This window comes from Diaphorina citri, unplaced genomic scaffold (genome assembly GCF_000475195.1).
Source record: "Diaphorina citri unplaced genomic scaffold, Diaci psyllid genome assembly version 1.1 scaffold667, whole genome shotgun sequence".
NCBI classification, from domain to species: Eukaryota; Metazoa; Arthropoda; class Insecta; order Hemiptera; family Psyllidae; genus Diaphorina; species Diaphorina citri.
Window position 1 is genome coordinate 87,473 of NW_007378100.1, and position 16,880 is coordinate 104,352.

General features: G+C 38.7%; 2 protein-coding genes across 4 annotated transcripts in view; one reads left to right on the forward strand and one right to left on the reverse strand.

Annotated features, from left to right (window-relative positions):
• The window catches only part of LOC113468180 (moesin/ezrin/radixin homolog 1-like), a 24,547-nt gene extending 11,555 nt beyond the window's left edge, over positions 1-12,992 (forward strand). For all 3 annotated transcript variants that reach the window (XM_026824921.1, XM_026824920.1, XM_026824919.1), the window contains one exon: positions 12,735-12,992. In XM_026824921.1, coding sequence (XP_026680722.1) covers positions 12,735-12,977 — 243 coding nt within the window. In that variant the 3' untranslated portion in view covers positions 12,978-12,992. The remainder of the gene's footprint in view (positions 1-12,734) is intronic.
• LOC103511039 (moesin/ezrin/radixin homolog 1-like) overlaps positions 9,974-16,880 on the reverse strand; it is a 30,430-nt gene continuing 23,523 nt past the window's right edge. Inside the window, exon 2 of the mRNA XM_008475753.3 lies at positions 9,974-10,189. Within this exon, the coding sequence (XP_008473975.1) occupies positions 9,989-10,189 (201 nt within the window). The 3' untranslated portion in view covers positions 9,974-9,988. The remainder of the gene's footprint in view (positions 10,190-16,880) is intronic.

A 16,880-nucleotide genomic window follows, 5' to 3' on the forward strand; every position in this document is an offset into this window, starting at 1 on the left:
AACCACATTTTCTGCCAAAATACTTTGGAACTTGGGTACTTACCTACCTAATAAATTTAATAGTCAAGTGTGTAAAGTTAAATGTTTCCACTTGTAGCCCAGTCAACTTGGGTTTGAAAAGACAAAAAAAAAGTTTGATAGAGGAAATTGTAACTGCTAATGCTAAAGTGTCTTATCATTTCGAAAGCAAAAAGAGAAGGAAGATAGGATAGGAGAAAGCCAGCTGTTCCAAGAGGAAATCCTCCTTTGCTTGATTGAAGAGAAATAAATTGCTTTACAGCCAGCCTAGTTAGCTTGGAGGGTAGCATGTCTGCCTTGTAAGCACTATGTCCTGGGTTCAATTCCTGCTCAGGGCAGATTTCATCCTGAACGGAGGTTTCGTTCTCGTAACGGCTGACTCTCCTATTCTGTCTTCTTTCTCTCTTTGCTTTCGAAATTCAAAACTTTTGCAAGAGTAACCAAAAAATCTTCAGCTGACTGTACTATTGTAGACATGGGATTTTTTTATTCAACTTTATTATAGTGTGATGTTTGTTTTATAATCTTAGTTGCTACCTACCTATCAACTTTCACTCTGGTATTACCTGTGTAGGTAAATATTTATATGGGAAACAAAACTCTAAAATTGACTGATTGGCTATCACTAGACACCCGTATTTATGAACAAGTTCTTCAGATCGTTCTGAGAATTTACTTGAGAAAAAACGTACTCAGAGGTAAATTCCTGCTCGGGGCAGATTTCATCCTGAACGGAGGTTTCATTCTCGTAACGGCTGACTTTCTCCTATCCTGTCTTCTTTCTCTCTTTGCTTTCGAAATTCAAAACTTTTGCAGGACTCTGCAGGAGGAACCAAAAACCCTTCAGCTGACTGTACTATTGTAGACACTGGATTTTTTTATTCAACTTTATTATAGTGTGATGTTTGTTTTATAATCTTAGTTGCTACCTTATCAACTTTCACTCTGGTATTACCTGTGTAGGTAAATATTTATATGGGAAACAAAACTCTAAAATTGACTGATTGGCTATCACTAGACTCTTTATATGACCAGTGCATGGTGGAAGTATTCTTATGAGATTTATCACCGGTTTTATTATGTCACAATGAAAGCACTGCTACAGACTCGTGTGGTCTGTGTCGTAGCATGCCCATCTCATAGTTTGTCTCTTATCAGGGCCTAGAGGAGACAAGACCCATTTAGGTGCTGGGGAAATCGAAGAGAGGAGGACAGGATAGGAGAAAGAAAGCCGTTCCGAGAACGATCCTTGGTTATTTTATCTCATCAGGGCCTCGAGGAGACGAGACTTCCCATTTAGGTGCTGGGGAAATCGAAGAGAGGAGGACAGGATAGGAGAAAGAAAGCCGTTCCGAGAACGATCCTTGGTTATTTTATCTCTTTAGGAGTTTGACAGGAATCGAACACACGACCTAGCGCTTACAAGGCAGGCGCGCTTCCTTCCAAAGTCTGGCCCTGTAGGTTTTGCTCTGTGCTCGAGTTTTATGGAACACTCGAGTTTTATAGCTGTGCCATTTATATTAGCGACTCAGCGCTGGTTATCTTATCGGGTCGTTTAAAAGTAACAAAAAGTGTTGCGAGGTACTTGAAATGTAATAGGGGGGGGGGATGTATAGGTAGGTAGAAGGTCTATTATCTACTTGTGAGTTTTTGGTGACGTGGTCTACCTGTTCCAACGGTGCAGATCTCTAGGCGAGCGATTAAGAGTCCGTTCCCACTTGTCATGAGTTTTCCCCCGATTTTTATTCCGAATGTCCTGTAGGCAATGCAATTTTACGACTGAGCCGCTCATACCCACATGGTCCGAAACTACACTTTTTTGTTTGTTTGTCACTTCTTCTTCCTACTTCCTAGCGTTTTGACATTAAAAAAGATTCGTCCTTTCTTATCAGTCTCTTCCAGGCAGCCCTATTGTGTACCTCATGTACTGGATTTTTTTTTTTTTTTTTTTTTTTCACTACATTGAAGGTTAAATGTATGTTGCGAGGTACTTGAAATGTAATAGGGGGGATGTATTAGGTAGAAGGTCTATCTACTTGTGAGTTTTTGGTGACGTGGTCTACCTGTTCCAACGGTGCAGATATCTAGGCGAGCGATTGAGAGTCTGTTCCCACTTGTCATGAGTTTTCCCCCGATTTTTATTCCGAATGTCCTGTAGGCAATGCAATTTTAGGACTGAGCCGCTGATACCCACATGGTCCGAAACTACACTTTTTTGTTTGTTTGTCACTTCTTCTTCCTACTTCCTAGCCATTTGACATTAAAAAGATTCGTCGTTCAGTCTCTTCCAGGCAGCCCTATTGTGTACCTCATGTACTGAACTTTTTTTTTATTTTTTCACTACACTGAAAGTTTTAAGTGTGCCCCCCTCTTCTTGTTGAGGGCAGGGGGTTTAAAAGAATCCCCCCCGTATATTGGGTGATGTTGTTGTTGTAGTAGCCAAAGTCCTATCAGGTTCTTCCATCCCCATCTGTTACTGGTAGGCCCAGGTGTTCAGCCACTTCAATTGATTTCAGCCACATATCTATTGGTGTCATTTGGTATATTGGGTGTCAGTTACCCAACTAGACCTTAGTGTCTTACCATTACCAAACAGGTTGAGGTATCTACAATATCTACTAATGAGGTCCATGCAGTTCTGATTATACAATATACCTAACTATGAGAGTTAAATTTATCTTGGATTTCAATTCAGCAAAGAAGTAAGCTTGGGGTTTTGATATTTTAAATCGCAGAAATCCATGGAATGGAATATGTAGTGCTTATTTATACTGCTCGCGTAGGACTGAAAAGTCCCTTTACTCCAGCAGTAGGCTACTACTATTATTGTGGTCAAATTCTCAACCTATTGGGTGTCATCAGGGTTTGTATGAAGCCCCGTATAATGCGTCTCATATCAAGTGTTTTTGATAAGATAGCAAGCGTCAAGTAAGTAGACAAGTTTGTCGTGAAATACCTATAATCAACGGTGTGAAGTCTACCTGCCTTCATAGCTAATGTCTATTCGTACGACCCCTAGTGGCGTAGCGGGGAACTGTCGCCGGGGGTTGTAAACGGCTTGCATTAAGGTATCTTCCATTTCATTGTAATCTAACGAGTCATAAGTACTCTAATCTAACGTTAGGTAGGTACTTACTTAAAGTCTTTTTTTTTTTTTTTTTTTTTTTTAAGGGGTTTTAAATTTGGGACTGTAACTGCGCGAGCGCCTTGACCACTATACCACCGACGCAGGTACTTCACCACCGAAGCAGGTGATCCATGGTCCAATTAAAGGTACAGAATTTGGTAAGGGCATATTTTTCTTTGACTGACTTCTTTCAGAGGGCAATATGATTATGCATCTGTGATATGGTTAATAATTTACTTCGTCGTCGTCCCCTTTGGGTTTACAATGTGGACGTACTGTAGACGATCTCGATGTTGTCGATCGACCTCAGTGTGGCCGCCACACGCCCTTGAGTACAATATTAAAATGTATCTAGGATCGAATTTGATGGGCCATTATTATTACGTTGCACCGGTCTTAACCAAAAGTTTCGTATCGCATCCTTGACACATTTAACAGCTACATACATACCAAATTTCAAGTCTCTAGCTCTTACCGTTCTCGAGATATTTTGTTTACAGACAGACACACACACACACACACACACACACGGACCAATGGCTGAAACTTCGGATTTAGGCTCTAGGGACCTTAAAACGTGTTTGGGCTCTAAAAATTGACCATTGAAAATTTGACCCGATTACATTACTTTCTTTCCTATAGAACAAGGAAAGTAAAAATTGTTCTTCTTTTATTTTCACTCCTGACTCAAAAGGTTGGATTGTTGGGTGATGATAATTGACTGGAATTTTATATTTCTATGACGTCACCAAGTGGAAAACAACTTACAAGTTGTGCCTCTCAAGTCCTCCTGGGTCCTGAAAATAACGCACACATCCTTGTTCCTGAACTCAACAACACACTACTTTTTATTTCATGTCTTGTTTCGCAAACCTACAATGGTCGTGCAAAAATTTCAAAGGAATTTTCCCCGAGTAATGTTTCCGTCTTTTTAAAGGTGCACTTTACGAAGTGTGGATATCTTTCTGGAACAGCCCCTTGGTCCGTCACCCGTGCGAGTACAGGAGGGGCTCGCTGTAACTTAACCTAACAGTGATGAGACTACTTTTTATTTCATGTCTTGTTTCGCAAACCTACAATGGTCGTGCAAAAATTTCAAAGGAATTTTTCTCCGAGTAATGTTTTCGTCTTTTTAAAGGTGCACTTTACGAAGTGTGTGGATATCTTTCTGGAACAGCCCCTTGGTCCGTCACCCGTGCGAGTACAGGAGGGGCTCGCTGTAACTTAACCTAACAGTGATGAATCTTGTGATGATGTATATTGTATAAGATGATGTGTTGATAGAGGAGAGAGATTGATTGTTCTGTTTTAATGATACAAATTGAGAGGGGATTCCCAGTTGGTATTGTTCACTTCTTCGGAGATGAAACGATGTTTTTTGTCAGCCTAGGCTTTAGTAATTTTGGAAGCTAAAACGCCTGTCTTGTTAGCGCTATTTCGCGGGTTCAATTCCCGCTCGGGATAAAATTTATCTCAAACAAAAAAGGACCTTTCCTGGAACGTCTACCTTTTTAATGTCATTCCTCCTCTTGATCTAACAATTCTCTTCCTATTAGTCTCCTCCCTTTGATTTTGAAACGATAAGACCTACGCTATTACTCATTGCTTCTTCGGTCAGTCAAACTTCTTGGAGAAAAGTTTGTATAAACTTTATAGTCAACCAACATGAGACTGTTAAGTTTAAGGTTAGCCCTACCGACACCTTTGCAGGCAAGGGTCTCTTTCAAGAGTTAAAGTTGGGGTTTTGATGCACGAGTAGTTGTAGTTGTAGTTGCTTTCATTGTGTTTGTTAAAACTTATTGTTTTTATTACCATTATTATGTTTATGACTGTACCTACTGTAAACAGAAACATTGAAGGCTGGGCTGGGAGTTGGAACACAGGTGACACCTGTTGTATCATCCATCTGGTACCGAAGAGGTCTCGTGCTTCCTCCCTCTGTGTCCAAAAATAACGTACCAATACCAACATAATTTACCAACAAACTTAAAGAGGGATTTATTGGGTTAAAATTAACAGAGTTGTGGAAATGCTTTTTGAGCTACAGTAGCGCCTAAAAAACTAGACATGTCACCACAATGTCAAATATATACGCTTTCCAAGATGGGGCATTTTAGGAGCAGTGCCATTCGCTCAAAAAGCATTTGCACAACTCTGTTAATTTTAACCCAATAAATCCCTCTTTAAGTTTGTTGGTAAATTATGTTGGTACGTTATTTTTGGACACCCTGTCTGTATATCTGTAGATACTGCACTTGTAATCAATAATTGCAGGCACTTCCTATCCTACTAACACACTAGCGCAACTACTAACATTCAGGTAATGTAAATAAAGTAGTAGCTGCCTTAATTAGTTTCCATTAAATAATAGGTATCCATCGTAGGAATTTTAAAAGGTTTTGTTCCAAAAATTCAAGTCATGAAAACTTTCAGTAAAATGAACGGATTGGTACTAAAACATAATGTAGATACCAGGACCTAATAATTGTTGTTCGATTGTTCCACAAATAGGTAACAACATTCAGGTAATGTAAATAAAGTAGTAGCTGCCTTAATTAGTTTCCATTAAATAGTAGGTATCCATCGTAGGAATTTTAAAAGGTTTTGTTCCAAAAATTCAAGTCATGAAAATTTTCAGTAAAATGAACGGATTGGTACTAAAACATAATGTAGATACCAGGACCTAATAATTGTTGTTCGATTGTTCCACAAATAGGTAATTTAATTGAATTCCCACAGCCTCAAAAATAAATCAGCTTTTTAAAAACGTGTATGGTTTGGTCAAATACTTTTCGTCTGGTAAACAGGAGGGCGTGGATTCGATCGTGAGGCAAAGAATTTCGTTTGGTTTGACAGCATTATTTGAGCATTTGATCACAATAACAGAGATAGCCTACTAGCTCTTCTTTGTTTGTCTGCTTTGTCTTGGGTTTTTTTTTTTTTTTTTTTTTTTTTTTTTTTTTTGCTTTTTAAATAAATCAGGTTTGGTCAAATACTTTTCGTCTGGTAAACAGGAGGGCGTGGATTCGATCGTGAGGCAGAATTTCGTTTGGTTTGACAACATTATTTGAGCATTTGATCACAATAACAGAGATAGCCTACTAGGTCTTCTTTGTTTGTCTGCTTTGTCTTGTTTTTTTATTTTGTTTTTTTTTTTTTTTTTTTTTTTTTTTTTTTAGTTCTTTACCTCTCTTATCAGTTTTCCTTTTAGATGTTTTGAAAATATAAACCAACAACTCCAATGGCTTTTAACTTTTGGTGAAAAGGCCGAGAACCGATTTTTTCTTAACCATAGAGGTCTAGTACTTGACGCGATTAACTTCGGAAGATGGATTGCCCTATTTTTCTTCCTTTTCTTGTTGTTACAGTTCCCTCTATTACAAAAATTTCTTTCACTTCTTCCCTCTTTCCAATTTTATCCAATATCTTTTTTGTGTAGTACACAGTAAGTAACAGACAACACACTTTTCCACCTGCTGCTAACGTCATTCAATGACTGGTTACTTCATATCTCCAGTTCATCATTATTGACGGAGATTTGTTCTAAGAACGTCAGTGTTCTCTCTACGTCAGTTGTACATCTTACTTGTCAAGACAAATATTGAGTTTACGTTCTTACGTCTTGCGTGTAACATGGAAGGTTTTAGCACTATGTACCACCGAGCAAACAGACAAACACATTACGGTCAAACCTCAACTATTGAGAAACTGATGGTTAGCTAGATATTTGAGAAAATGTTCAAGGTCCCTTGAATTTTGGTTAAATAAAAAAAAAACCCTCTTTAAATGAGAAACTCTTAAAAAAAGGGCAAAAGCTTTATTTTTGAGAAAATCACCCCTCCGGTGTATTTTCTCAGTGTTAGTGTCCAATCATCAGGAGTTGGAGAAAAAAAATAGTGGATTCTTTGAATCCCAAATAATCCAGGTTTGACTGTACATCTGTACAAACTCTAGGTATCTGAAAAGCGTAATGATAGGATTTTTTGGCTGTACACAGATAAACCAATCGGTCTCTTGAGTTCCAAATAACCCAGGTTTGACTGAACAAACTCATGTATTTGAAAATCGTAATGATGGAATTTTTTGGCTGGACACAGATAAAGATGAACCAATCGGTCTCTTGAGTTCCAAATAACCCAGGTTTGACTGCACAAACTCATGTATTTGAAAATCGTAATGATGGGATTTGATGGGTGTACAGACTGATAGAGTAAGTAGTGATAATTATTTATTTTTACATCTGCGGATCATCATTAATAATAATGGCCCATCAAATTCGATCCTAGATACATTTTAATATTGTACTCAAGGGCGTGTGGCGGCCACACTGAGGTCGATCGACAACATCGACATCGTCTACAGTACGTCCACATTGTAAACCCAAAGGGGACGACGACGAAGTAAATTAATAAACCATATCACAGATGCATAATCATATTGTCCTCTGAAAATCTAGTCGGGTAAAATATTCCCTTACCAAATTCTGTACCTTTAATTGGACCATGGATCACCTGCCTCGGTGGTGAAATACCTGCGTCGGCTGTATAGTGGTCAAGGCGCTCGCCTGGTTAACAGGAGGGCGTGGGTTCAATCCCAGCCGAGGTATGGAATTTTATCCTCAATGGTGTAGTGGTCAAGGCGCTCGCCTGGTAAACAGGAGGGCGTGGGTTCAATCCCAGCCGAGGTATGGAATACCTACCTCGGTGGTGTAGTGGTCAAGGCGCTACCTACCTCGGTGGTGTAGTGGTCAAGGCGCTACCTACCTCGGTGGTGTATTACATATTCCATTCCATGCATTTCTGCGATTTAAAAATATCAAAACCCCAAGCTTACTTCTTTGCTGAATTGAAATCCAAGATAAATTTAACTCTCATAATCAGAACTGCATGGACCTCATTAGTAGATATTGTAGATACCTCAACCTGTTTGGTAATGGTAAGGCACTAAGGTCTAGTTGGGTAAATTTGTTTTGCTTGAACCTGTGTAATAGGTTATTGAAAACTAGGTAATGAAATGGTGAAATCTCAATGTTACTTCTCACACGATGTTGTTTGTTCAGATTCATCCAATGACCAGTAGCACGACTTTTTTTTAATATTTTCGATAGAGGGAACTGTAACTGCTAAGCTCTCGTCGTCCCGAAATCGAAGAAAGAAGGAAGACAGGATAGGAGAAAGCCAACCGTTCCGAGAACGAACCTTATCTTTTCAGGATAAAATGATAAAATTCGCCCCGGGCGGGAATTGAGCCCGCGGCCTAGCGCTTACAAGACGGACTCGCTACCAATCAAGCCAACTAGGCTGACAGCACGACTACGACTGATAGTCTTATAAACAGCATTTTAAGTTTCTGTCTCCTGCACAGAGTTAGACCTTTTGCCTGCTACTGACTCGGACATCCTGACTGCTTTTTTCTGGATGGACAAGATATGATGGACACTGATAACAGTTAATCCTGCTTGCAAATTGTAAAGCTTTGCTGTCGAATTTCTGGGATTACCTATGCCTTTCGTCAAACCTTGAAGTGATTTTTTTTCGGGCTCACTGAGCGACATTTTTGTCGGCTTTAATAGGCCTCGACAATACAGCAACTTTTAAAAGAATTAGTGGACAAAATAAAATGAAAAGAACTCTTCCAACCACTTTAATCCGGATTACTTGAGCCTTGGGAGCAAAACATGGGTGTGTGGCTTCTTCACAGGTAAACGGGGTAAATAGACGAAAGGGTTCGAGTCTCGGGGCGGTCAATAACACTCATAACAAGATAACAACTCAGTTACTTAAGGACCATCATTTTGTTGTGAATTTGAAGCTTTTCAACATAATAATCCAATGGTCTGAGTCTTCCAGCAACATTTCACCAATCAGAAGCCACAGAAACATTTCAGTCCATAAAAGAAATATGTGTGACGTCACAAGATTTAGATTGGTAAGTATTTTCTAAAATTACTTAAATTAAATTATTGCAAATTACGAAAGACTACACAAAATCCTATCTGTAGATATTGGACAAACCTAGCATTCCAAAATTTACCTCGGAGCAACCCTAACCTGAGGCATTGTTTCATATTAAACTCGCAGGTATTTAGAAAGTAAAATAACTAACCACAACAGTAGACCAGATATTTTTCTGCATACAAAAGAATACCTACAGTAATAATGATTATAGAAATTTATTGCGAATTGCAAAATAATCCATAAAACCTAACATCCTTTCGCCTAAAATCCTATATCGTCCCAACATTTTCCTCCCCATCTGGTAGATAAAACAGAATTTTCCTTGATTTCTGGAAGAAGGGGAAGAGCCCCACCCGGTGACTTTACGACCGACAAAAAAATGGCGGTTCAAGTTCCAAATCAGGTTAGAAAATTTAACGATATGTAATCGAGGACCGACATTCGTGACAAGCTATCATGTTTAAGTTTAAAACAATTGAAATGCCTTTATTATGCTCGTTCAACCTTTTATGCATTTGCATTGCAGTAAATTCAACGGTAGTATGGTAACTTCAGTTTTAGCGAGATTTCAATTTTTATACAGAGTCAGACTGTCACCAAGGGAAGAAACAGAACACTTTATCTCCAGACGCATGCAAAAGAAACGAAACTTAAGAAACTTTCACCACTTTACAATTATTTACCCTTGTCCTTACGAAAAGCATATGGATTAAAGGGGGAGAAAGTAAGTTCATGTTAGACCACCCGGTACACACTTTACCGGCCATCGATCGAGGAGGAAAATCTATGTTGTCGAGGTAGTGTGGACGTGGCGACATCGATCGATGGCCCGTCGACTATGTGTGGACACGCCTTTAAAAAGCTTTTAGAACCCGAAGCAAACTAGTTAGTTGTTCGGACACCTTACCTTCTTGTACAGTTTGATCCAGGTGAGATCGCCCCGACTGTCGGCATATTGCAGGCCAAAGAACCACACCTCTCGAAGGCCGATGGTCTTCACCGTCTGGTCAAACAACTGTTTGCCTGTGGTCGTATGTTGGATGGCAAACTCCAACTCGGCATCCATGGTCGTCACACGGACGTTCATCTGGAAATAAAGTAAAAGATTGTTAAAGATCTTTAAGAAAAGATTTTTTCTACATAACATAGAATAGTTTACGTATGCAGATTTTTCTGGGGCAAATTATTTTTCAACTCGTGATACGGGCAATTACATTTCAATTCCTGATACGCGAGCTCAAGTGATAAACACACAAGAAGTAATAATTCATAATCGATAAATTCCTGGAATCCGAACGCATTAGTGGCACTGGCACACACCTTACAGGCCTAATAATTTTATTGATACACCTAGCCCAGGATGCCTACAAAAATGTAGGCAAGACCTTCTCTACATTACCTTCAACCAGAATTTAACAACCGACAACTCAGATTTGATTAATATCGTCAGTCGGGTTATTATAAAACCTCGTAACTATCTACAGTTTCAGATACATAGAGTTTGTACAGTCAAACCTGAATTATTTAGGATTCAAAGAATCCACTATTTTTTTCTCCAACTCCTGATGATTGGACACTAACACTGAGAAAATACACCGGAGGGGTGATTTTCTCAAAAATAAAGCTTTTGCCCTTTTTTTAAGAGTTTCTCATTTAAAGAGGGTTTTTTTTTTATTTAACCAAAATTCAAGGGACCTTGAACATTTTCTCAAATATCTAGCTAACCATCAGTTTCTCAATAGTTGAGGTTTGACCGTAATGTGTTTGTCTGTTTGCTCGGTGATACAAAGTGCTAAAACCTTCCATGTTACACGCAAGACGTAAGAACGTAAGACTCAATATTTGTCTTGACAAGTAAGATGTACAACTGACGTAGAGAGAACACTGACGTTCTTAGAACAAATCTCCGCCAATAATGATGAAATGGAGATTGAAGTAACCAGTCATTGAATGACGTTAGCAGCAGGTGAAAAAGTGTGTTGTCTGTTACTGTGTACTACACAGAAAAGATAGTACTGTGTACTACACGGAAAAGATATTGGATAAAATTGGAAAGAGGGAAGAAGTAAAAGAAATTTTTGTACTAGAGGGAACTGTAACAACGGAGGTCTGTAACAACAAGAAAAGGAAGAAAAATAGGAGAATCCATCTTCCGAAGTTAATCGCGTCAAGTACTAGACCTTTATGGTTAAGAAAAAATCGGTCATCGGCCTTTTCACCAAGAGTTAAAAGCCATTGGAGTTGTTGGTTTATAATTTTATATTTTCAAAACATCTAAAAGGAAAACTGATAGAGCTAAAGAACTAGGTCAAGAATAGGTAGGTATAACTTTAGGAACAATGACGGGATGTCGATAAAGCAGAGAACAAAAAAAAAAAAAAAAAAAAAAAAAAAAAAAAAAAAAAAAAAAAGCCAAGACAAAGCAGACAAACAAAGAAGAGCTAGTAGGCTATCTCTGTTATTGTGATCAAATGCTCAAATAATGCTGTCAAACCAAACGAAATTCTTTGCCTCACGATCGAATCCACGCCCTCCTGTTTACCAGACGAAAAGTATTTGACCAAACCATACACGTTTTTAAAAAGCTGATTTATTTTTGAGGCTGTGGGAATTCAATTAAATTACCTATTTGTGGAACAATCGAACAACAATTATTAGGTCCTGGTATCTACATTATGTTTTAGTACCAATCCGTTCATTTTACTGAAAATTTTCATGACTTGAATTTTTGGAACAAAACCTTTTAAAATTCCTACGATGGATACCTACTATTTAATGGAAACTAATTAAGGCAGCTACTACTTTATTTACATTACCTGAATGTTGGTAGTTGCGCTAGTGTGTTAGTAGGATAGGAAGTGCCTGCAATTATTGATTACAAGTGCAGTATCTACAGATATACAGAGTGTCCAAAAATAACGTACCAATACCAACATAATTTACCAACAAACTTAAAGAGGGATTTATTGGGTTAAAATTAACAGAGTTGTGGAAATGCTTTTTGAGCTACAGTAGCGCCTAAAAAACTAGACATGTCACCACAATGTCAAATATATACGCTTTCCAAGATGGGGCATTTTAGGAGCAGTGCCATTTTAAGGCACACCTAAGTTGTACTATCTACTTAAATTGTGATCATTTGCTAACCCCCCCCCCCCGTTCATAGAGGGAAAATGTTTGTTTTTTTAACCCAATGGATCACCCCTTCAATTTTGTTACGTTAACTTTTGGGCACCCTGTAGATAGTTACGAGGTTTTATAATAACCCGACTGACGATATTAATCAAATCTGAGTTGTCGGTTGTTAAATTCTGGTTGAAGGTAATGTAGAGAAGGTCTTGCCTACATTTTTGTAGGCATCCTGGGCTAGGTGTATCAATAAAATTATTAGGCCTGTAAGGTGTGTGCCAGTGCCACTAATGCGTTCGGATTCCAGGAATTTATCGATTATGAATTATTACTTCTTGTGTGTTTATCACTTGAGCTCGCGTATCAGGAATTGAAATGTAATTGCCCGTATCACGAGTTGAAAAATAATTTGCCCCAGAAAAATCTGCATACGTAAACTATTCTATGTTATGTAGAAAAAATCTTTTCTTAAAGATCTTTAACTATCTTTACCTTATTTCCAGATGAACGTCCGTGTGACGACCATGGATGCCGAGTTGGAGTTTGCCATCCAACATACGACCACAGGCAAACAGTTGTTTGACCAGACGGTGAAGACCATCGGCCTTCGAGAGGTGTGGTTCTTTGGCCTGCAATATGCCGACAGTCGGGGCGATCTCACCTGGATCAAACTGTACAAGAAGGTAAGGCGTCTTGTCCTTTTTTTCCTCTTTTTATATTGTCCTCCGGAACAGCTTTCGCATTAGGGCGCTACACTGAAGTATGCTTCAAGACAACATGTAACATGTCCAAGAGTCTCAAGGCCATTTAAATTTAATGCACAAATGCACAATACATATTTCAAGCATGTTGCAAGTGCGTCAATTGAGATATATAGTTTTGAGGCAACATGTAACAGTTGTAACATGCTCAAACGCCAAAACCATTTAAATTTGATGCAAAATACACATTTGAAGCATTTTGCCTCATGTCAACCGTCCATTGAGATCGTTTTGAAGTATGCTTCAGTGCAGCAATTGTAGCATACTTAGTACTTACACTTACAGACATTTAATCCAATGTGCTTTTTACAGGGCAAGGGTATAATTTGTAAAGTGGTGAAAGTTTTCTTTATTTGCATGAGTCTGGAAATAATGTGTTTTGTTTCTTCGTTTGGGTGACAGTCTGTAGGTATCTGTTTAAAAATTGAAATCTCGCTTTAACTAAAGTTGCCATACTACCGTCGAATTTAAATACAATGCAAATGGAACGGGTGGAACGAGCACAATAAAAGAATTTTCAATTGTTTTAAGCATAAGTAAATGCTTGTCGGTCCCCGATTGCACCTCGTTAAATTTTCAAACCTGACTTGTAACCTAAACCCCAACCTCCAGATCCACAAGTCTACCACCCTAGCCACCACTGAGGTTGACTAAACGGGACGTAATACTAATACAGTCGAACCTGGATAAACGAGAACCCAAGGGACTAGGTCATTTTTCTCGTTTAAAGAGGTTTCTCGTTTAAGGAGTTTCTCGTTTAAAGAGGTTTCATATAACTTTTTCTCGTTTATAGAGGTTATTAGTAGAGTCAAATAGTAAAGTAGACACGTTCATGAAATGTACCGACAGATTTAAACAAGTTAGAACAATTTCTCGTTTAGAGAGGTCAGAAAAATCCAAAAATGGCTTTTACCTAGAGGTATTTTAGATATGTAGGGTGTTACCCACATAACCCAACCTTAGTGCAGGGACAACTGTAGGTATTTATACAAGTGGCTTTCAACTTAAAGGTATTTCAGTAATGCAGGGTCCTACCCACATAACTTGACCTTAGTGCAAGGACAACAGATGTATTTATACTAATGGCTTTTACCTAGAGGTATTTTAGATATGTAGGGTGTTACCCACATAACTCTCGCGAAGCGCTACAGTTTGAAAAAATAGACAAAGACAGAAAAAGTTGACATTTTCTCGTTTACAGAGGTTCGGAGATTTGAATTCTCGTTTATAGAGGTCCTTTTTGCCTTGTTTATATGAGCGTGGGACTTAGCAAAAAAGGGGCCATTTTCTCGTTTATAGAGGTTTTATTTTCTCGTTAAACCAGGTTTTTGGCCCGAAAATGAAGGGGATTTGAAAATTTCTTGTTTATCCAGGTTTCTCGTTTATCCAGGTCTCGTTTATCCAGGTTCGACTGTAATTACCATTAGATAATTACTATAGTCTCCTTTCTTTCACTAATCTGCTAGCTTTGTTCATACCAATTGTTACTTCTCAGCTGTTCGGTATAACAATCGCTAAGAACCAGCGCAGCACCCTGGCATTAATTGTGTCTCGTTGTGCAACAATTAAAATCCAGAACAGTTAATAATTATCCCCCCGAACACAATGGGTTCTCTATCTCGGAGGAAGTTGCTCGCTTCTCACACATCACACTCCCGCAGTAATCTCTCCCCGTGTGATGAATCAGAGAAAATCTTGGGCGTCGAATTGGGATACAGGGTGGCCGAAAGTTAACGTATACCTCATTTGAAGGCGTCATTCGTTAGGTTAAAACGAGATTTCTCTATGCCTATTTTTTCTTTGAGAGGTCCGCAAATGCTCTGAATTTGAGCTACAAAAGATGAGTGCTTTTTTATATGACACTGAGAACCCTGGTAGTTCAAATTGAGGATTTCTGGGGATCTCTGTCCATAGTTTTTTTGAAAAAAAAGGCTTATTTCAGCCCAATAAAGGACGTATTCTGAAAGGGTCTCTGAAAGGGATTTCGTAAAAATTTCTCGATTCAAGGCGAAAAAATGGACCAAACGATTCGTTTCAAAATCCCCGAATAAATCACCCTCGTAAGTTTTGGTACCCCAACTGTTGGACACCCTGTATATGTATAGGATCCATGGTGAATCACATACGAGGAAGAACCTGGCTTGCTGATAATAGCAAGATGTTCCTGACTGATACCATTGATAACGATGTTACTGATAGCATGGTTTGATTTCCTATTGCCTTGTAGTCCATGGAGAACCAAGTTATATTATGTTTTATGTATTCATGGAACACCAAATTATCCTTTGTAGTCCATGAAGAACTAAGTTCTTCTTTGTATCCATGAAGAACCAAGTTATCCTTAAGTACATATAGTATCCATGAAGAACCATCCTTTGTCTTCAATGAAGATCTTGTGAGACCTGTGTTACCTCGGTTGATTTGATGGCAACATGTTTCCGATAGGGAATTTCATCGAGTTCAGGATATTGAATGAAATGAGAGCGAATTCTTTCATGCCCAGCCATTGGCTTCATTTTGTTAAATATATGTACAATTGAGTGCATTTTCTTCACCCAAGTGTGGATGCCCATTTCTTTTTGTCCTCGATTGTAGACACCTCCCTTGACTAGATGATTTGAAAAGTGCGAGTCGCACTATAGTGCAGATCACTTTCCCGTCAAGTTAAGTTGACAATTAAATAAGAGTATTCACACCTACCGTTCAAGTCATAAAATGTCCATTCCCGTCATCAAAAATCCATATTGAATAACTTGATTTGCCAATTTGGCTCACAATAGTCAAAATACAGTTCAAAGTTCCTTGGAGCAATAGAAAGTCCTCATGACACCGTAGACCCCGGGCAACTTGAGACAATAGACCCGGGCCATCAGTGTTTTTGTACAAACTATTTCTATTTTCAGTCCTCGCAAAGTGACATTGACACGTTCATTATAATAAGATCATCATCTTCGTATATTTACTTGACAGGGCCCGTGGTCGCTTGATTTGAACAACAATGAGTCGCGTGATTGCGTTCCTTTCTGTACACGCTACACGGTTCATTATTTTGGCTGAACCGAAACTGACCACAGAGATGATGCTATACTGGATGATGAAGTTCTAATGATAAGATTCGTATATGCTGAACCCATCTTTTAGGGCTGTGTGCGCCTACACTTTCCGAGTTCCGAGGCTTAGATGTAGGGGGATGGACCGAACGATTCGTTTCAAAATCCCCGAATAAATCACCCTCGTAAGTTTTGGTACCCCAACTGTTGGACACCCCTGTATAGGATCCATGGTGAATCACATACGAGGAAGAACCTGGCCTGCTAATAATAGCAAGATGTTCCTGGCTGATACCATTGATAACGATGTTACTGATAGCATGGTTTGATTTCCTATTGCCTTGTAGTCCATGGAGAACCAAGTTATATTATGTTTTATGTATTCATGGAACACCAAATTATCCTTTGTAGTCCATGAAGAACTAAGTTCTTCTTTGTATCCATGAAGAACCAAGTTATCCTTAAGTACATATAGTATCCATGAAGAACCATCCTTTGTCTTCAATGAAGATCTTAAGAGACCCATGTTACCTCGGTTGATTTGATGGCTACATGTTTTCGATAGGGAATTTCATTGAGATTTGGATAGTGAATGAAATCAGAGCGGATTCTTTCATGGCCATTGAAATTACACTTGGGTGCATTTTTTTCACCCAAGTGTGGTTGCCTATTCCATTTTGCCCTCGATTATAGATACCAAGATACCTCTCTTGATTAAATTTGTAGATATATCCCTTGATTAGATGATTTGAAAAGTGCGGGTCGCACTATAGTGCAGATCACTTTCCCGTCAAGTTAAGTTGACAATTAAATGGGAGTATTCACACCTACCGTTCAA